General features: G+C 41.1%; 1 protein-coding gene across 7 annotated transcripts in view; it reads left to right on the top strand.

Moving 5' to 3' along the window:
* The window catches only part of TBC1D1 (TBC1 domain family member 1), a 189,756-nt gene that overhangs the window by 132,521 nt on the left and 35,893 nt on the right, over positions 1–21,342 (top strand). For all 7 annotated transcript variants that reach the window (XM_039540595.1, XM_039540593.1, XM_039540596.1 and 4 more), the window contains 3 exons: positions 6,774–6,959; positions 16,629–16,790; positions 21,037–21,195. In XM_039540595.1, coding sequence (XP_039396529.1) covers positions 6,774–6,959; positions 16,629–16,790; positions 21,037–21,195 — 507 coding nt within the window. The remainder of the gene's footprint in view (positions 1–6,773; positions 6,960–16,628; positions 16,791–21,036; positions 21,196–21,342) is intronic.

Genomic DNA, 21,342 nt, shown 5'->3' with positions numbered 1-21,342 from the left:
TATCTAATCATTGATGAAGATATTGAACAAGAACTGATCTCTGCGGGACCCCACTCATTATGCCCTTCCAGCTTGACTGTGAACCACTGATAATTGCTCTCTGAGAACCAGTTATGCACCAACCTTATAGTAGTTCCATCTAAATTGTACTTCCCTGGTTTGTTTATGAGAAGGTCATGCAAGACAGTATCAAAAGACTTACTAAAGTCAAGATATATCACATCTACTGCTTCCTCTCTATCCACAATGCTTGTTACCCTGTCAAAGAAAGCTGTTAGGTTGGTTTGCCATGATTTGTTCTTGAGAAATCCATGCTGACTGTTACTTATCACCTTATTTTATTCTAGGTGTTTGCAAATTGATTGCTTAATGATTTTCTCCATTATATTTCTGGGTACTGAAGATAAACTGACTGCTCTGTAATTCCCTGGGTTGTCCTTATTTTCCTTTTTATAGGTGGGCACTATGTTTGCCCTTTTCAGGTCCTCTGGAATCTCGCCTGATTTCCATGACTTTTTAGAGATAATCACTAATGGCTCAGATATCCCCTCAGTCAACTCCTTGAGTATTCTAGGATGTATTTCATCATGCCCTGCTGACTTGAAGACATCTTGCCTAAGTACTTCTTAACTTGTTCTTTCCCTATTTAGCCTCTGAGCTTACCTTGTTTTCACTGGCATTCCCTATGGTAGCCATCCAGTTGCTACTAACCTTTTTGGTGAAAACTGAAACAAAAAAGTAATTTAATACTTCTACCATTTCCACATTTTCTGTTATTGTTTTTCCCCCTTCATTGATTAATGGGCTTTACCCTATCCTTGGTCTTCCTCTTGCTTCTACTGTATTTATTGAATATTTTCTTGTTACCCTTTATATTTCTAGCTAGTTTAATCTTGTTTTGTGGCTTGGCCTTTCTAATTTTGTCCCTACATACGTGTTATTTGTTTATATTGATACTTTGTAATTTGACTTATTTTCCACTTTTTGTAGGATTCTTTTTTGAGTTTCAGCTCACTGAAGACTTCCTGATTAAGCCAGAGTGGACTCTTGCCATACTTGGTATCTTTCTTACGCAGTGGGATAGTTTGCTTTTGTGCCCTTAAAAAAACCTGCCAACTCTCTTGAACTGTTTTCCCCTTAGACTAGCTTCCCATAGGATCTTACCTACCAACTCCCTGAGTCTGCTGAAGTCTGTCTTCTTGAAATCCATTGTCTTTATTTTGCTGTTCTCCCTCCTACCATTCCTTAGAATCATGAACTCTACCATTTCATGATCACTTTCACCCAAGCTGCCTTCCACTTTCAAATTCTCAACCAGTTCCACCCTATTTGTCAAAATCAAATCTAGAACAGCCCCTTCCCAGTAGCTTTCTCCACCTTCTGAACTAAAAAATTGTCTCCAGCCAGGAAATATGAACCAGGAAAGCATTTTATGAATTTAAATTAGAGTTTTATATCTAATTTTCCTGGGGAGGGCTATTTTTCATTCACAGTGCATTTAAAGTTATATGGGTTAGATGCAAAGCAGGGTCAACAAAATCCGATAAGGTTGGCAAGTGAACAGGGAAACTGATTTCTTCAGTTCCTACTAATAGTATGCTTAGATATATAGTATATAGTACTATATATAGTATGCTCAGGTTATGTCTCAGTGCACTTGCTATCCTTTTATAGGTCTTGAAAGTTGCACACTGTTTAACCTTTTGCACATGACAGTTGGATTCACTGGAATGTGCACTTCTAATTACTTTCAAATGAATTATTCTGCCTTTTTTCTCTCCTTTCTTTGCCTTCCTTCAAAACACTTGCAAGAAAGATTGAAACGTTCAATTTTTTTAAAAATTGTCCTTTGGCTCCTGTTCTCATTCTGGAAGCCGTATTGCATGGCCATCATTGACACCATTGAATGTTCATGAATACTGGTAAGGGCTGAATTGTCAAGTGTCTGTTTCCTTTTTGATACAGCTTCCAAGGGAGAGAAGGTAAATTAGTGTATTAAACTCTGTCTGAGAAGACTAAGATGTCTGTTTAATGTCTGGTAACAATAAGAAGAAAAAAAACCACAAGAGCTGACAATTGTAAGGCGAAAACTGAGCCTAGGATACATTCTTGGTGGGATTAGAGGTAGGGTTGGTCACCGTGATAATTTATTTTATAATTTTCATAATCTCCATATTATGGATCCCTCTTTTATAGCCTGAAGTGCCATGGTTTAAGTTTTCCTGTCTGAAGATAACCTGGATCAGTTTAGGCAAAATGGCTGAACTGGAAGCAAAAACTGTTGTGCTGACTAGTTAATATCCCACACTGATGCATGTTGATATGATGTTTTTTTATTGGAGAATTCACAAGAGCTAAAATTGTTTAAATAACACGTGCAGTGAACTAAAAGATGATCCGTTGTAGGTTTTCTCTTGCTACTGAAGAAGATCAGTATGCTCATGTTTTCACTGAGAGGGGAGGATGTACAGATGAAAAATAGGAAGATTGGAATTTGGATCACATTCTCTGGGTGTATTTACTTCTAACATTATGGAAGAGTTAAAAAGGCTGGTGTGCGTGTGTCCAATCAGTTTTGCCTTGTGTTTGACAACCTGTTTTCTGGAACCAGGCAACCTCAAACTGTCTTTGTAAATAATATGATGCTTCCTTACTAGAAGACAGATTTCTTCCTGAATAAAATGTTCGTAGAATATCTAACTCTAGAAGAAACTTGTAAACTATTAAGGGTATCTATTCTCCCCAAAAGACACAAGTATCTTAATGCAAAAATATAAAGAAGAAAATTATCACAGCAGATATACATTGTGTAAAGATTTTGCTAGTTGCACCACTGTTGCTTATTGCATTAAAATTTTGTGACAGTTTGATATGAACAAAAACAATCTGTTATATTTGTGTGTCTTTGCATATGTGTAACGCAACCTTAAAGGTCTGAAATGCGTAATTAAAAATGCTTTGTGTTTAAAGAGCCCTAAATCAGTTACAGAATATGAGCCTATTTCTGCGAATTGATTTTCCCGCTGCAGCTCAGAACTTCCCTTATAAAGCAGTGTTATGATTAGGGAAAAACTTGAACTTGTCTTGGCATGGAGAAGACTTTTTACCCCACCTTTTAAAGTTTTTGCAAGAGGTGACTGTAAATCTCCCCCCCCCCCCCCAAATTTTTACATGTAGCAGACATTTGTATTTTCAAATGTACATTTGTCAACATTTGCTAGTTCCTTTTGGAATTATCAGTAATTCTTACTGAATTGTCACAAGTTTTCCTTTTGCCTAATTTACTTTACTGTGAAATTCACTGTGTTCTCCTAGAATAGGGAATATTGCAAGTACTTTGGTCATTTACATTAAGTGCTGAGAGCAAGAATAAGGATTTAAATTGTGCCCACTGAAGCTGTCTCTAGTTCCAATCCTCTGCTTTCTGTTGTTACTACATACATCTGTTTAGATCTTGAACTTCAGGTAACACTCCATAAGCACTGTGTGGGGGAATAGGTGGTGTTTGGACCAGCCCTTTTATCGCTGACTCTTTGAGAGGAGAGACTGACAGTGATACAGTTTATAAAAGCAGAAGTCAACAGTAGAACAAGTCAGTTATGAGTGGATTTCCAAGTTCAGAGGGAGTGCCTGTGAGCAAGTGAGAGAAGACTGGCTACTTAGAGACTGAGAGGTCAAGGTAGTGGCTTTCCAAACAGAATTTAAAATGCTGAAAACCTCTCTATTTAATTTAACTTCTAGAAGGAGAGAATCTCTGTGGGTACGTCTGCCTTGCAATTAGACATGAATGTCCGGCCTGTGCCAGATGACTCGGGCTTGGCCCGAGCTCTGGAACCCTCCCACCTCACAGGACCCTAGAATCCAGGCTTCAGCCTGAGCCCCAGTGTCTACAGCACAATTAAACAGCCCCTTAGCCTGAGCCCCGTGAGCCTGAGTCAGCTGGCCTGGGCCAGCTGTGGGTTTTTAATTGCAGTGTACACATAACCTTTGTGAAATAGTATGCACAGATGTACTTGGCCTTGACTGGGTAGAGTAGGGTTTGGGTTCACTTTACTGCTTTTAGAGCAGAGCATTTCCTTGCATGTGTAGCCACAGAGTGACCTGTCTCTTCCCTTTGGATAGGGTGTGCATTCATTCTGTTTGGCAGAAGGGAGAAGTCCCATGGAGATGGCCTTATAGTGGAACTTGGGATAAAGAGATGTATATTTTCAAACACAATTATGCATGGGAGACATGACACATGGCAGAGAAAATGAGTTATTTTCCCTCTAGATACTGTATGCATCTAAGGCTAATGAGTCCATCAGTGTAGCGATATAAAATGGCTACACATTAATGGATGGGTGAAATTAAATCTGTATATATAGAGTTGACAGATTAAATTAATTACTGATGTTGTTGTAGCAGGAGTTACCAAAAAAAAAAAAAAAGCTTAAGTACTTATTTTGGTGAGGAACAATATTGTTCAATGTTTTGCTAAAAATAAAGAATAATTCCTCTTTTATTCTCATGAATTTTTTTTCTGTGACTGATTTAAGAGATCTGCTGTAATGAATTTTTTAAGTGGGCTATTTGCATGCTTGACTTACTGCAAAAGGTACTTAAGTACACAATCATAAGTGAAAAATTTGGTGAAAGGTAAAGGTTATGACGTGACAGAAAAGCTAGAAGCTAGAACAAACACTTCTTGAATGTTGTTCTGTTTGCATTAGTTGTAGGGGTTCGTGACTACATTACTGAATATTTGCATTGGGAACTGGTATTCATCCCACTGTATTTTGAATTGTATTGGTACTGTGTTTATGCAGTTAAGGTTTGTGTGTTTTCTATGTCAAGCTTAGTTTAGCTATTTTTTTATATTCTAATTTTGATCATTTTAAAATCTCTGAGACATACTAGCTTTCAGTTGCTAGCATATGCTTCTGTAATTTATTGAAGTATCCGGTTTATAAAGCTTTAGTTAGCAGGCCATTGGATAAGTATGTGGTTTTAATGTCTTTATAGTTTGGAGAAATAATGGGCCAGTTTCTGGCCTCTGCTACAGATCCTTTGAGTCACTCCAGTGGTGCAAAAGAGCTGCAAGCTGCCCTAAACTGGCAGCTGGTGAAATTTTGCCTGGCAAAGCCATTTCTCTGCCAACTCCGCTCCCTCTGGCGTAGGGAGTGCGTTGGGTAGGGGAGGTGCTACAGCACTCCTTTGCTGGCATAAGTGCTGCCGTAGGGCTGATACAAGCCAGTATAAATTAGAGAACAGCCCTGAGGTATCCAGATAAAGGTGCTGTAAAAGTGGTATACCTTTTGGGCTTCCCATTTCACCGCCAGGTAGTACTAACTTGAGCAGCATGCAACTAGATTTGAGGATAAAGCTAATGATTATGCTCAGATACCTCTCCTTGACCTGGTCTATGTCTTCACCAACAGGTCCCTCATGAAAACATAATTCTTCTGTGAGGCCTATGTTATTGTCAGGTTCCTAAGGGAGAATTTTGCACATCACCAAAAATCTCTACCATCATCACCCTTAGTTCCCTTCTTGGAGGTCTCAGCCAAATGGTCAAGGAGGGACTGAACTATAGTTTTAACCCTATAAGTTAAATTCCTCTAGGTCAGAGTTGAGAGATATGGGCAGGGAGGTCTTAGAGAATCTGGCCCATCTACTGCTTGTGCTATATTTGTTCTTTGGTAAATTAATTTATTTCAATCTGGAGTATTAGCTGTGAGGAAGAGAAGGAAAGACGAAAATGTACAGTCAGCCTGTGGAACTCCTTGCCAGAGCATGTTGTGAAGGTCAAGACTAGAACAAGGTTCAAAAAAGAACTAGATAAATTCATGGAGGATAGGTCCATCAGTGGCTATTAGCCAGGCTGGGCAGGGATGGTGTCCCTAGCCTCTGTTTGCCAGAAGCTGGGAATGGGTGATAGGGGATGGATCATTTGATGATTACCTGTTTTGTTCATTCCCTCTGGGGCACCTGGCACTGGCCACTGTCAGAAGACAGGATACTGGGCTAGATGGACCTTTTGGTCTGATCCAGTATGGTCATTTGTGACGGGCTGGATCACAGAAACCCCCTTGGGAGCTGCCAACTGATGTGCCCAGACTACCTCTGCTCCTGTTTTCCCTGCCAGCTCAGGACTCCAAGACTCCTGTCTTGCTGAGCCAGACACTTTCGTCTGCTCCAACAAAGACCCAGGGTCTGAATTATTTGCCCCAAAGCTGCAGGTTTGCCTGAAAACAGCTCACAGAAGTGTGCTTGTCTTTAACACCCAGATGCCCAACTCCCAATGGGGTCTAAACTCAAATAAATCCATCTTACCCTGTATAAAGCTTATGCAGGGTAAACTCATAAATTGTTCACCCTCTATAACACTGATAGAGAGATATGCACAATTGTTTGCTCCCCCAGGTATTAATACATACTCTTGACACGAGTGCCCAAAATTCTGTACACATGCGAGAGCAAATATATCTCTGTGTGCGCTTCAGAAATTTGAATACCTACACCAGTACTTCCAATAGTTAAGCACCTGCACACAAAATATTAACACTTGCAGCTGCAAAATCCATTGGTTCTACTTGCACTTGGATAGGTGTTTACACTATTGAGACTGCTTATGCATGGGTTAAAGTGCACACAGGTGTTTGCACTTGCAAAGTTTAGATGCATACGTAGTACGTTTTACATGTGCACAAGTGGCAACAGGCTTTTGAAAAAGTGCACTTTTATTTGACTATGAAACCTAAATGGGTAATGCTCATTTCTGTCTCTTGAAGATTACTCTGAATTGGGAGATCTTCCACCCAGGTCCCCATTAGAACCAGTTTGTGAAGATGGTCCCTTTGGGCCAGTGAAAGAAGACAGGAAACGGACAACTCGGGAGCTTCGAGAACTGTGGCAGAAAGCCATTCTTCAACAGATACTGCTCCTCAGAATGGAAAAGGAAAATCAAAAGTTGCAAGGTTAGTAAAAATTTTGATTAGATCCTATGGAGAGCAAATTATGTGTTCTTGGTTTGTATTGAAGCTTTTGTGGTGAATAGGATAAGGTCTTAAAATGTTTTAGAAGCAATATATATAAGTCAATTTAGCACTGTCTCTCCCAATCCTCTTTATTTATGTATGGTGTTTCCTTCTTTCCTTCATTTACTCTTAATCTTTTACCTATGGCTTATTTACTTTATCTTAATTGCCACTTTATTGTTGCCATTTCATTGGATGTTTTTAGACTGGTTCCTGGAAGTGCTGATAAGAAGCTCAGTGCTGTCCTTCTGAACTGCCTCTTTAGTATATTCTGATGCACAGGTGACTGTTTAAATATTGGTCATTCACTAAATCCTGTTAAGCCGTTCCAGGAGTTAAACAGAGTCCTAAAGGAGTTGGCTTTGTACTTTAATCTGTGGGTGAAATACTGATTACCATGGTGCTGACAATTATGCGCACATTATGCAGACTCTTAGTAACATAATATAATGTTAACTGTGCGTTTTGTGTAGGAAGATGAGAAAACAGTGACACCTCTACTCCGATATAATATGACCCGATATAACACGGGTTCACATACAACGCGGTAAAGCAGCGCTCTGGTGGATCAGCGCATCAGCTCCCAGCCGCGGCGCTCTACTTCTCACTGCCAGTGAGTGTGGGGAGGTTGGAGAAAGGACGCCCTCCATACTCACCTGCAGTGGGAAGCGGAGCGCCGCAGCTGGGAGCTGGCGGATTGGAGTGGGCTGGGTCCGGGCTGCTCTGGTTCCACTGCTGCTGGTGAGTGCGGGATCTCTCTCTCACTCACACACACACGCGCGCGCGACATGGCTGGGGCCGGGACAATGAAATCGGATGAGTATGGGGGGGCGTCTTTTCCCCAACCTCCCCACACTCACTGGCAGCGGGAAGCGCAGCACTGCGGCTGGGAGCTGGCGGAGTGCAGCGGGCTGGGGCCAGGCTTCTCTGCTTCTGCCGCTGAGCGTGGGACCTTTCCCCAAACCCCCCCCCCCCCACACACACACAACACGGCTGGGGCCAGGGCAAGGAAAGCGGAGCGGGCTGGGGCCGCAGCGCTCCGTTTCCCACCGCAGGTGAGTACGGGGGACGTCCTTTCCCCCACCTCCCTGCACTCACCGGCAGCAGGAAGTGCAGCGCCGTGGCTGGGAGTTGGTGGAGTGGAACGGGCTGGGGGTGGGCTGCTCCGCTTCCCGCCGCTGCCAGTGAGTGCCTGTCAGGGGGCAGGGAGTGTGGATAGGGGGCGGGGCAGTTTGGGATAGGGAGCAGGGGGGTTGCGTAGGGGGTGGGATCCTAGGGGTGATTAGGGATGGGGGTCTCTGGAGGGGGACAGTCAGGTGACAAGGAGCAGGGGAGCCAAAGCAAGTTCGATATAACGTGGACTCACCTATAGCACGGTAAGATTTTTTGGCTCCAGAGGACCGCGTTATATCGGGGTAGAAGTGTATAAGGTATTAGAAATTAAGATAAGGTAGTAAGACTTAAGTGCTTTTCATCCTAGTAGAGTTTTTCCCTTCTGCTTAATTGTTTTTTTGATCTTTTTATTTTGTCATTTTTAATGTACATGAAATTTCCATACAAATATTACCAAATCTTATGCATAACCTGGTTTTGTTACCTTATTCATAGACCTATTTGTGTATGGTCAACCTTATATACAAATTCCAAAAGACTGCAACATCTACTTGATCCTGATGCAAGGGGGTCTGTCATTTTTCCATTAAAGGGTTCCCTATACTTTTCTCCATGATGCTAATGTTGGGGGGACCTGTCCTTTTCCAAAAGTGAGCTATGTTATATCTGTCTGCTAGCAGTGTAATTGTGTTATCAGTGAGTCCTTCCCTGAGTCAGTAACCTCCTTTTGGACTGTAACCTAAAAGAATCATTATGGTTTCTGTGGGTAACTTAACTTTAGTTATTTTGGAAATGTTATTTGTTGTTTATCCTCTAAAACACTGTTAACTTAGGGCATTCCCACCATATATGCAGAAAGGTTACTATTCCCTCACATCATCTCCAGCATTTATGACTCCCTTTTTTATGTATATTTTCTTTAATTTAAATAGACTAAGGTACCACTATTAAAGTATTTTGTAAATGTCTTTAATGGTTACTTAAATAGATGAAGTTTCTGGCCTTCCTATTCATTTCTTTCCCTGTTTTCCATATCCTCCATTTTACAGAAAGCCCAAGATTAAACTTTGTTTGTTGGCTTGGCCACGCCTCTCTGATTTGAGGTGAGATGAGAGGGGGTCCAAAGACCGTTTGGGATTTGGAGGAGGAGGACCTCTTAGCTCTGTCAAAGACACTAATGGTGAGAGTGGTCATGATGATCCTCTGAAGACTTCTGAGGGAGGGAGCACCTGGCACCAAGATTGTGTGTGAGGGAGGACACCCCTTCTCCCCCCCAACCTCGGATAAATCTCTGAGTAAGATGCGTGGAGAGGAAGGGTTGTCTATCAAGGCGGACAACTGTATAGAAAGAGGCCTAGGGTTGTAGGAGCTGCAGTAGTCCTGAATGGAATCCTCTCTCAAAGCTGAGCTAAAGCTCTTGGGGGACAGTGAAACCTGGGTCCAGGTTTCTGTGGTACCTTGAAATCTGAATGGATGATTGCCCTTTATGATGTGCACTGTGTTGTATTTCCTTAAGCATCTACTTGTGTTTCTGTACTTGCGTTACCTTTTTTAGAAAGAATCTACATCATTCCATTATTAGCCCTTCTTGTTTTAAGGATCAGGTTGTTGACATTAAATCAGGTTGACTTAATTTGGTGTCTCACTACAAAGTCAAAATATTGAGACCTAGGGTAAAATTTTCAAAAGTGCCTAAGTCCCATTTTCAGTCTTGACTTAGGGGCAGATTTTCAAAGGTACACTTAGCACTTAACTCCCATTGACTTTCAGTGGGAGTTAGGCACCTAAGTGCCATTTGTGCCCTTGAAAAATCAGCCCAAGTCACTTCTGAAAATGGGACTTACGTACCTGAGTCACTTTTAACAATGTTATCCGTTGTCCTGGATAGCTGTGATGGAGTGGTCATTGACTGAGTGATTGCTGATGGATTGAGTTTAATGGGGGTGCGGTTAAGGAGCTACAAAGTTTGTCCCAGCTTTGAAAGTGTCAAGTCTAGCCTGGGAGCTTGGCTTAGGCAAACTCCTGCTCCAATTTCTGAAGTCAGCCTGTGACTGAAGTTAGCTTGGAAGCCTGGCTCAGGCAAAGGCTTGCCCAACACAAAAGATTTGCGCCAGTCTTGAAAGACCTAGCCTAGCCTGAGAGTCTTGTCTTGAAAGATTAGCCCAACCCAGGGAAGGTTGGTTTAGGCAAAGGTCTGTGCCAGTCCTGAAAGATTTTGTGTAGTATATGAAAGCTCGACTCAGGCAGAGATTTCTAAAACTTCCAGTTAGAACTTTAGCTGGTAGCTGTATTATGCAGTTGCTGTGGGAATTTCTGAACATGTGGGAACCTAAGGTTTTTTCTGTTCTTAGGGGACTTAACATTAAAAAGTATATTTTTCCTCTTTTTTTTTTTTTAAATACACTGATGATTTATTTCTTGCCTCTTCCACCTTCAAAGTGAAACTGACATGAAACCCACGGATAACATGTTAAATCACTGTGTGACACTTTTTTATATCTATGACAAGTAAGAAAATAAGCTTAGTCAGATGTTGATCACCACTCTGTCCAGAGAAAATAGACACTAATTACTAAACAACCACAAATACACTAAAAATAGGTATGTTTGAAACCTGTCAATAAATGAAAGAAACAAGTCTTGGGTGTGTGCTATGAATTTAAAGAAACAGGAGCACATACATCTTGGAATTGCTTTTTCTTCTTCCTTACAGGCAGATAAATTTCAGGAAGTGTTCTGAGTTGCTGTTATATAATGGAACCAGCCCGTGACACGTTTTGAAAAGCAGATGAGAACATGCTTGAGCAGGCTTGCTTTTTTATCAGCCACATATTCTGGGGTTTTCATCTTTGGGAACTTACAATAAATATTTTAATATGCAATAATTTTTCAATAAGCACAGAATACATTCATTTTGACTACTACTAAATTGAGCAGTAAAAGTGCTAGCATTAAATGTGCAGTATAATATTCATTACTTACCATCTTTAGCTCCTGATACATTATTGCACATTTAAATATTTACTGTTGCTGTCCAGGTGTTCTCACTTACTAAGGGTATATCCTACCCTCAGTCTTTGCATAGCACTTCCATGGGTATTCTGTACATTGAACAGCAAGGTAAAATTATGCTTCCAAATGTTCAAGTACCAGATAATACTGTTAATTGCAAAGATAAACAAAAAGTGACTCCAGTGAGTTTGCCCATCAGCTCTAATGTAACCTGCCACTGCGGTGCTTATTTTAAAATTATGTTCAGGTAGGAAAACCAGGGGCCTTATGGTTTTGTTTTTTTATATAATATTCTTTTTGACTTGAAGAAAATGTGAACAAGTTGGCTCCTCTATTGAGTGGAGTTGCATTTATTTAGAGCTATAGAGTTACTTTCTAAGCTGACACAACTATAATACCCATTGGTGCTATAATTCTTTTAATTCAGTGTTTAAGCATAGAGCAATTTGTAGTAAAAAAGATGTTGGAACATCAGGGTGTAACTTATGACATGTCCTAACAAGAACGTGTAGATAAATCACACTTCAATAGAAGTGTAAGCACAATATGTCTGAATTTGTTTAGCCCGAGAGTGCCTAATTCTTGTCCTACAGAAAGATCAACATGTATAATATCCTATTCTAATTTTGCTATAGTAGTTTGGCTCACCTCTAATTACATATTGCATATTTGTTGAACATACCAGTACGATGAGTCTAAACACTGATCTGAAAGGAGTAGTCCTGGCTAACACAGCAACAGACCATTTTTTCCCCTTCACTCTGGAGCTCCCTCCCTTTGGTAGGTAGGTACGCAGACCTAGGGGAGAATAAATCACATTATTTGTATGTTATTCTCTGCACAAACCTTCTTTGTTACTAGCACTGCTCAGGTTCACTGCAAAAGTCTCATCATTTGAAGGAGGGACAGCGAAGGAGGGAAATTGAAGAGTGAGGTCACAGGAGGTTAGATTCTTTGAAGCCTTGCTTTCAGCAGTACTGAAGGTAAACAGTCATGATGGCAGTGTGAAGAGGAGGAAAGAGAAGAAGAGAAGTTAAGGAGTTAGACTTTTTTTAAAATTTGCAACCAACCATTACAAAAACAAAGGTGCATTGCTTTTTTTTAATCTTTAGGGTTTCTTTTTGTATCCTGATTTCACTCACTCCTCTCACCAAAAGTCCCCATGTAGATGTGTTCTTTGTTTTGTGGTTGTAATTCCATTCCTGAGCCAACTCTATATGACCCTGGGCAGGCCCTCTCTGAGGTCCAGAGAGTCCCAGGCCACTTCCAGCTTTTGAGGACCCTAGCCATAGTTTAAAAAAAAAAAAAAAAAAAAAAGACACATGAAAACAAAATAAGGAATCAAAAAAAGAGTGAGCCATAATTTGAATAATTTTTTATTTAACAAATGCTTTTCTGGTCCGATAGGGTTGCAAAACTTATCAAATGCCAGAAAATTAACAAGTGTCTACATTTGAGGCCCTCTTTGAGCTTGAGGCCCAGGCCAAATGGCCCTCCTGCCCTCCTCCTCCCTCCCAATTGGCCCTGACCCTGGGCATGAAATACTGGATACCAGTAACAGTTGACTTTAAAGGCAGAGGTGGTACCAAAAGCAGAATTCCAGCACTGAGCCTGCCAGAAAAGGCAGAGTAATAAACATGACCCTTGTCATTTTGTTTAAAATGCCTTGTAGAGTGTAAAGTGAAAGTCTGTTTCACTTTATTTAAAAAGTAATAAATAATTATTCCTTTACTCGGAATCAAATCTCTGGTATATTAAAAGGAGATTCTGGATAAAATTTATGTTTGGGTTTTTTAACCATACCTTTGGCATAGCAGGGTGGATATGTGGAACAGACATGCCAAACCTGCAAAAAAAAATAATGCAGAAATCAGGCTTGTTTTTGGCTTACTTGGCTTGTGAGTTGCTTGTTGGCTAGTTTTTGGCTTGTAGCTTGTTGCCTGTTGTAGCTGTTTTTTTGATCGGCTCCCGGCAAGCAGGGACAAGGGGGTGAGAGAGAGAGTCAGGGGTGCACAGTGGGTCTACCACAATCCCAGACTGCACACTGTGGGGATCTAGTCACATAGAGTATTGAGGTTCTTAGGGATTGGCTTGTTTTGGCCTTGTTTTGAAATGGGATTAGTTTGATTTTTGGCTTATTGTGAAAGACGGGGTGTTTATTTACCACGTGAAAGTTGGCAACTGTGATTTGGAAACAGACAAACATGAAAAAAGTGACCTCTTACAAGCATTTTAAATAATAATTTCTAGTTGGAATGCATCATTTCAAATCCTAAAACAAATCAATCTTAAGGACTTTTGAGTATGGAAACATAGAGGTTCTTTATCAGAAAGTTTAGGGTAACAGACAGATTAGAAGCATATAGTAAACTATACCACTAATTCTCATGTTAGTTCTCATCATAATTGCAGTCAGTTATCTTGAAGATTAATGTTAAGCAGTTTCATATTTGACATCATCAAAGGTTTGGGCAGGTCACTTGGAGCTATCTTTATAAAGGTATTTAAGTGCCTGAAGATGCAGTCAGGTACCCAGATGTACATAAGCAGGTTAGGCACCTAACTCAATGGGAGTTAAGTGCCTAACTTGTTTAGGTGTTTTGTAAGGTGCATCTTTAGGCACATGCCTTTGTAAATCTAATCTGTGATGTCCCTGTGACTTGGTTTATCCATCTGCAAAATGGTGGTCATTATAATGATATCCAGTAAGGGTGAAGCATTTTTGTTTTTAATTTTGTAAATTCTTACATAGTTAACTTGGGAGGAGGAAAAACCACATAGTTGAAACAGAAGTGGGAATTCAATCTTGTGCATCGGATTGCCATATGAGTGTAACTGTTTAGTTTGCATAATCGTCCCTACACAGTCTGAATTCAGTATTCAGTGCTGCAATCTGTGCTTCTAAGGCCAGATAGCATTCTAGAAGAGTATATCGTACTAGTATGGGATGTGAAACAGAACAGCTGGGTTCACTGGTTACTTTTGCTTGCCTGAGTAAACTAAGTTATAAGGTGGGCTCACTTGCCCTGGAAAACACTGCTGTGATTAAAGTCTCTGCTGATGCCTTTAACTTACGTTCTGGGAAACCTGTTACCTCAAAATGGATTTAGGAACAAAAAAAAATTTAAAATTTCAGGGATTTAGGTTATTCAGATTAATGAAATGTCACAAAAGGCCTACAGATTGATTCCTTGGGAAACTAAATAGCCCTGATCCTGCAAAAACTCATAATTTAACTCACACAAGTAATTCCACTGAGTTGTTCACGTGCATAAAGGCTGGCAGGATCGGGGCCTGAATTGTTATATAATTTAAAGGTGAAAATTTTCTAACTATATCCAATTTACCATTATTTTCTGACAAATTGAAGAATAGCCCTTGCTTCATATGACCCACAAACATCAGTGCTTTAAAAACTTCGGTGGCAGTAGTTATATAACAAACTACACCTCTACCCTGCTATAACGCGGTCGTGGGGAGCCAAAAATCCCTACCGCGTTATAGCTGAAACCCCGTTATAGTGGGGTGGGGCGGCAGGGCTCCGGTGGTGATGTAAAGAGCTCTGGGCTCCAGCCGCTGCGGGGAGCCCCAGGCCCTTTAAATCGCCGGCAAGCCCCGCTGCCGCAGCCCCGGGGTAGCAGCGGCAGGGCTCCAGCGGTGATTTAAAGGGCCTGGGACTCCTCGCAGCAGCCGGAGCCCCAGACCCTTTAAAGCATCGCCAGAGCCCCGCTGTTACTGCGCTATACGCAAACCCGTGTTATATCGGGTCGTGTTATAGCAGGATAGAGGTGTATACCCAGAGCTGTAATGACACAGTCAATAGTGCTGTTATACAGAGTATTTTGGCATGATCAGAGATACTGTAAATTAATTATTTTTTTAAAGTTTTGTTCTCAATATACAAACTACAGCAAATGGGAGAGAGGAAAAACCAGCAAGGAAAACAAGACTTAAATTTATATAAAAGCTTTAACAATGGAGAGTTAAACTATTAAAAAATTACTTTGTCCTTTTAACTTAGATTGTCTCAACACAGTAATAAATAGGAGTGTTGTTCTGATGAAGTATTATGGTATTAAATCAAAGTGACAGTAGTCTTATGATGTATGGTAATAATATGTCCTCGGAATGACTACACTGTAATGCATCGTCACAGCAATGAGGTTTTATGCATATATCACACAAACATCATTAGAGTGACGGAAACTTTATGACACTGCTTTTTAAACATGGTTTCAATTCAGGAGAGCTGCTTGGGATTTAATATGAGTTAACTTTTTTAACACTTTAAATCCTCACTCCTCTTTGGGTATGCCTGCACAGCAATCAAAAGTCTGCAGCTGGCCTGTGCCAGCTGACTCAGGCTAAGGGTCTCAGGCTAAGGAACTGTTTAACTGCAATGTAGACATTCAGGCTTGGGCTGCAGCACAGGCACTAGGATCCTGCTGACACCACAGTTAGCCCGAGCCCCACAAGCCAGAGCGGGTTTCTACAAAGGAGACAGACCCTTTATTTCCTCTCGTCTCTCTCGCATTTCTAGGGTCTCCCCAAGCCTCCACATGCTCAAAATAGTGCTTCTGCTTACTTTCTCACATGTGCAAAGATTCTGACCATATCACCACCATCCTCCAACAAAATCAACTGACTCCCTGATCCCTTCAAAATCCTATTAAAAAAGCTATCCCTAAAATTCTCGGTAGACTTGCCACAGACTTTTATTATGGCATGTGCTCTGTTGTAACTGCGTTGTACTCCTAATAAATAGCAGTACTCCTCGATCATTCTGAATTGAAAGGGAGAGTAGCTTACAACAGGGCAGACTACGTTACTTTTATATCTCATATTCAGTTTTGGTCTTGTTTACACGAAATCCTTTTTGTGAAGAGGAAAAAGTTAAAGACGATTTTGATATCTTGCCAATTTCATTAACCATCTTCAATATCTCTTTCAATTTTAAAGATTTTACTAGTTGTGAGGCTCTTCATCTGAGCTGCCATGCAGAATGTATTTTAACAGAATAGTTTCCAACAGAACTGCACAACTAGAACAGTTTAAAACAAAAAAGCATCCTGAAATTCTTACGGTGCTTGTCAAAAGTTCTACATCTTCAGTTATGTAGACAGGCATCAGCAGGGCCGGCTCCAGGGTTTTTGCCGCCTCAAGAAGCAAAAAGAAAAAAAGAAGAAAAAAAAACTGCGATCGCAATCTGCAGCTCTACTGCCGCCGCTTCAGACTTCAGCGGCAATTCAGCAGCCGGTCCTTTGCTCTGAGAGGGAGTGAGGGACCCGCCGCCGAATTGCCGCCGAAGACCCGGATGTGCCGCCCTTCACCGTTGGCCGCCTCAAGCAGCTGCTTGCTGGGCTGGTGCCTGGAGCTGGCCCTGGGCATCAGCATGGATGTTTGCATGATAAGGCCCTGTGTAAGTGAATCTGTTTGATAGTATTGTACAGTCTTAACTGGTAAACTGTTAATATCATTTCCTAGCTTCTGAAAACAATTTGCTGAACAGGCGTCTGAAACTTGATTATGAAGAAATCACTCCGTGCTTGAAAGATGTAACTTTGGTTTGGGAAAAAATGCTGAGTACACCAGGAAGGTCAAAGACAAAAATTGACATGGAAACAATACATTCTGCTGTTGGGCGAGGTAAGCATAGCCAATATTTTTGAAATGGTGGAATTCATGTACAACTTAATGTTAGAAGTCACTCTAATTGCTTTTCTCTGGCCATGGCTACACTTGCAAATTTGCAGCACTACAGCAGGGTGTGAAAACACACCCTCTCCAGCGCTGCAAATAGCGGCACTGCAAAGCACCAGGGTGGTCAAAGCCCCAGCGCTGGGAGCGCGGCTCCCAGCGCTGTCCGTTATTCCCCACAGGGAGGTGGAGTACGGACAGCGCTGGGAGAGCTCTCTCCCAGCGCTGGCGCTTTGACTACACTTAGCACTTCAAAGTGCTGCCGCGGCAGCACTTTGAAGTGCAAGTGTAGCCATAGCCTCTACCAATATCAGTTCTCTCTTATCACCTTATTAAGTGGGGTGTTCACAGTGGTCTAAATAAACAATTGACACTGTTCAAATTGATACATTTGAGGCCCACTGCCCTTAGCTACACATGTGCAACCCCCACTGATTTTAAACCATAGTTGCAACCATGGAGCTGAGTATAAAGTATGTGACATTCGCTTTTAATAAACTTCATCCTAAGGGGAAGAGAGATTTGGACAGCAAAGTTGTTGAGCCTGTCTATCTAGCCACTGTTAGATAGGCAAGTGACACCAGATCAGTTGATTTATAACTCCAAAATACCAGTGTGAGGCTTCAAGTTTCTAACTTAATTCATGACCATGAAAAAAAGTCCTTAAATTGATTTTAGAAAGAAATTCCACCAAAAAAAAAAAAACGGGGAGGAAAACATGAGATGAATGGCAAATAAATAAATAAATAAAAAGGCAAAATTGAACAAACATATATTATACACCAAATCCTAATTCAGAATGAGTTTTTTCTAGTAACTTTTTACAGTTATACTAAATATATTTATCTGCTTTCTTCAACCAGAATGAGTCTTAGTCAATAATAGAATCTAAATACAAAATATCTTCAATTGTGGAAATGCTGGACTAAATATGTTGTTTATGTGGATGTTGCAGTGTGCACAGATATAATTGATATAGGAATCATTTATCAACTATTTTGCCCTGAAGGGGATTTCATTGATCTATAACGGTGTATGCAGTAGCAATAGGTGTATACTGTTGGCCAAAGTCTACTGTCAGTTACCTATTCACTCAGTTGAAGCTAATGGAATTGCAGGAGCGTAATTGAGAACAGAATCTGGTTCCTTCAGTGAATCCAAAAGCCTGTTTACACCATTTGATGTGTTTTTATTCAGTAACCAAGTTCAAAACACTGAAAGTAGTTTGTGAAAATACTCCCTCCCTCTGTACATTGTGATGTGGTTTTGCTTCAAATATCAGTTTTGCTCTTAACTTGTTCCTACTGGAGTTTCATTATAAAGTAAAGATCTGGAGATGACGATGGTCTATTAAAAATACATATCAGAAAAATACTTATTCGTTTTAGTTTTTATGTAAGGAAGTACTGTAAAATTGTTCTCATATATATTTCTTCTAGAGCTAGGCCAATAACAGATTTTTTTCAGTTCACGGGCAATTCTGAAAAGTCAAGGAAAATTTTTTGTTTAAAAAAAAAAATCTTTGATTTCAACCTTTCAATTTAAAAAAAAAAAATTAAAATAAAATTACAGGAAATCTCAAAACACAAAACTGTTTTTAATAAAAATAATTTTTCTCACAAATATAAAAAAATAAAACATGGTTTTTCCCCCAATTGAAACAATTGAGTGAAATTGACAAAAGTTGTTTTAGTGTAGCAGAATCTGCATTCCCCCGCACCCCTCACAAAGAAAAAAGAAAAAAAATTTGGTCTGATTTCACTCAGCCCGTATTTGATAACTGAGTTAATTTTGACCTGCTGTATTGAACTCTTCCTATGTTTTAAATATTGTGGCAGAGCTCTGACCTTGCTCCTGTGGGTCCTGCGCTTCTAGGCGGTTTATGCTTAGCCTCAGTGGCTCACTGTGACTCTCCACGTAGCCCTTCTCTCTCTAGGGCCAGGGTTACAGTCTACTGAGCCTTTTCATCATAGGCTGCAACGAGGTTGGTGAGAGAACTCCCACAGTCTCTGTTCAGCCTCCTGTCCTGACAGGGACCTGACTTTCCCTTCCAGGAGCTGTTCCTGTAGTTGTGGGTTGGGGGGAACCCGGGCCCGCCCTCTACTCCGGGTTCCAGCCTAGGGACCCTAATGGTAGCAGTTGTTGGCAGCCAACCTTTCACTGCCAGAGTTGCTACATTTCCCTGGGCCACTTCCCCACAGATCTCCTGCTTCTCCCTTCTTCACCCTTACCTTAGGGCTCCTTTAACAATGTTTTAGGGTGTCTTCAGTAACCAGCCCTTCAGCTGCACTTCCTCTCCTCTGGCTCCCTGGCTCCTCTGCCTGACTGGAGTGAGCCCTTTTTATAGTAACAGCAGGGCCTTAATTAGAGTCAGGTGGTCACATTAGCCTGGAGCAGCCCCTGCTCTGGTCAGTCAGGGAACAGAAAACTGTTAATCCAGTGGCCAGTATATCTGCCTTCAGCTATTCTGCTGTACCCAACTGGCCTGAGTCTATCACAATATTTACCAAAAGAAACAATAAAAACCACAACTCATAGATTACTCTAACACTGAACCCTTGATTCCAACACATTTAAGACTAGATTGGAATATCCTTATTTGCATTGAATAGAATCTTATGCTATGAGTAGTCCTATTGACTTTTTAGTGTAAAGTACCTTTACTCATGTTGAATAGTAACACAGCCTGACCCATTATAATTAGGGCCCTACCAAATTCACAGCCATGAAAAACGCGTCACAGACCGTGAAATCAGGTCTTTTGCCCTATACTATACAGATTACACGGGGAGACCAGTTTTTCTCAAGCTGGGGGTCCTGACCTAAAAGAGAGTTGCAGGGGGTTCACAAGGTTATTTTAGGGGAGAATCGCGGTATTGCCACCCTTGCTTCTTCGCTCCTTCAGAGCTGGGTGGCTGGAGAGCAGCAGCTGTTGGCCAGGTGCCCAGCTCTGAAGGCAGTGCTCCACCAGCAGCAGCACAGAAGTAAGGGTGGCAATACCATATCATGCCACCTTTACTTCTGCGCTGCTGCTGGTGGCAGCTCTGCCTTCAGAGCTGGGATCCCAGCCAGCGGCCACTGTTCTCCAGCTGCCCAGCTCTGAAAGCAACTCTGCCACCAACAGCAGCACAGAAGTAAGGTTAGCGGTTCTGCAACCCGCCCTACAATAACCATGTGGCCCCCCCACAACTCTTTTTTGGGTCAGGACCCCTACAATTACAACACCATGAAATTTCAGATTTAAATAGCTGAAATCATGAAATTTTTTATTTTTAAAATCCTATGACCATGAAATTGACCAAAATGGACCGTGAATTTGGTAGGGCCCTAGTTATGATAATATTTTGCACTTCTCTATCTATAGATTTCAGTGCATTGCAAGTAATTATGAATTATGCCTCCCATCACCTAGGTGATTTGGGAAAGTAGCATTATCTCCTCTTCCAGATGGGGAAAGTGAGGCTTTAAAACACGGTTACTTGCCCAAAGTCACACAGCAAGCCTGTAGCAGAAGTAGGAATAGGACACATGTGCACTGTACCTTGTGCCAACCAGAAGGACAACAGTGCAGTTTGTGGTATTAGAAAGTAATCTATATCAATTCCAGCCAAAAGCTTTAGGTTGTGTACTTCAACTTGGAAAGCTGTGGAGAAGACAAGTAACTTCACAGTTTGACAGTCTTAGGTTGCTTAGAGGCCTATGTGGCTGGTACTTGCGTAAGGAAACTGGTACAGTAGCTGTTTGTTAATGGTGCTTTTCTCTCAAAATGAATGCATAATGCTAATTTCAGCCTTATGCAGCTGCCAGGCCAACCCCACGACCAGTGTGTACCTTCCCTGTTAGGATTTTTATGCTTTGGCAGGTGGGGGAAAGAGGGTACATTTTGCAAACCAGATCAACCTGAATTCCAAGTAGGTAGGCCTGCTGCATAGCCAGCTTCTATAGTCTTTCACGGGGTGTATAACTTGGACGGTCACAGATAATTTCTGTTAGACAGATCTTCCAAGCCTCATTCCTGCTAATATATTAGAACCTCAGAGTTATGAACACCTCAGGAACGGAGGTTGTTCGTAACTCAGGGGTTCAGAACTCTCAGGTTCTACTGGACTATTTACTTGAGACATATTTTAACTCTTGTGATTAGAAGAGTAATGTATTTCCCACTCAGCCTTATTTTTTTTCCCTTTCTTGCAAGGAGTACCACGTCATCACAGGGGCGAGATCTGGACGTTTTTAGCAGAACAATACCATCTTAAACATCAGTTTCCAAGTAAGCAGCAGCCAAAGGACACTCCCTACAAAGAACTCTTAAAACAATTGACTTCCCAGCAACATGCAATACTTATCGACCTTGGTAAGTCTACAGCAGTATTGTGAAATGAGAACTAAAGTTTCACAACCTTTGGAGCAGGAGAATTCTAACAAAGAAAATAACTACTAAAAATGTTTCTTGGGTTAATAATAGATTATGGGTGAGAAGTGATTTTAATCTGATATAATT

Source organism: Mauremys reevesii, linkage group 5 (assembly GCF_016161935.1).
Source record: "Mauremys reevesii isolate NIE-2019 linkage group 5, ASM1616193v1, whole genome shotgun sequence".
Classification (NCBI taxonomy): domain Eukaryota; kingdom Metazoa; phylum Chordata; order Testudines; family Geoemydidae; genus Mauremys; species Mauremys reevesii.
This window is presented reverse-complemented; position numbering and strand designations above follow the sequence as displayed.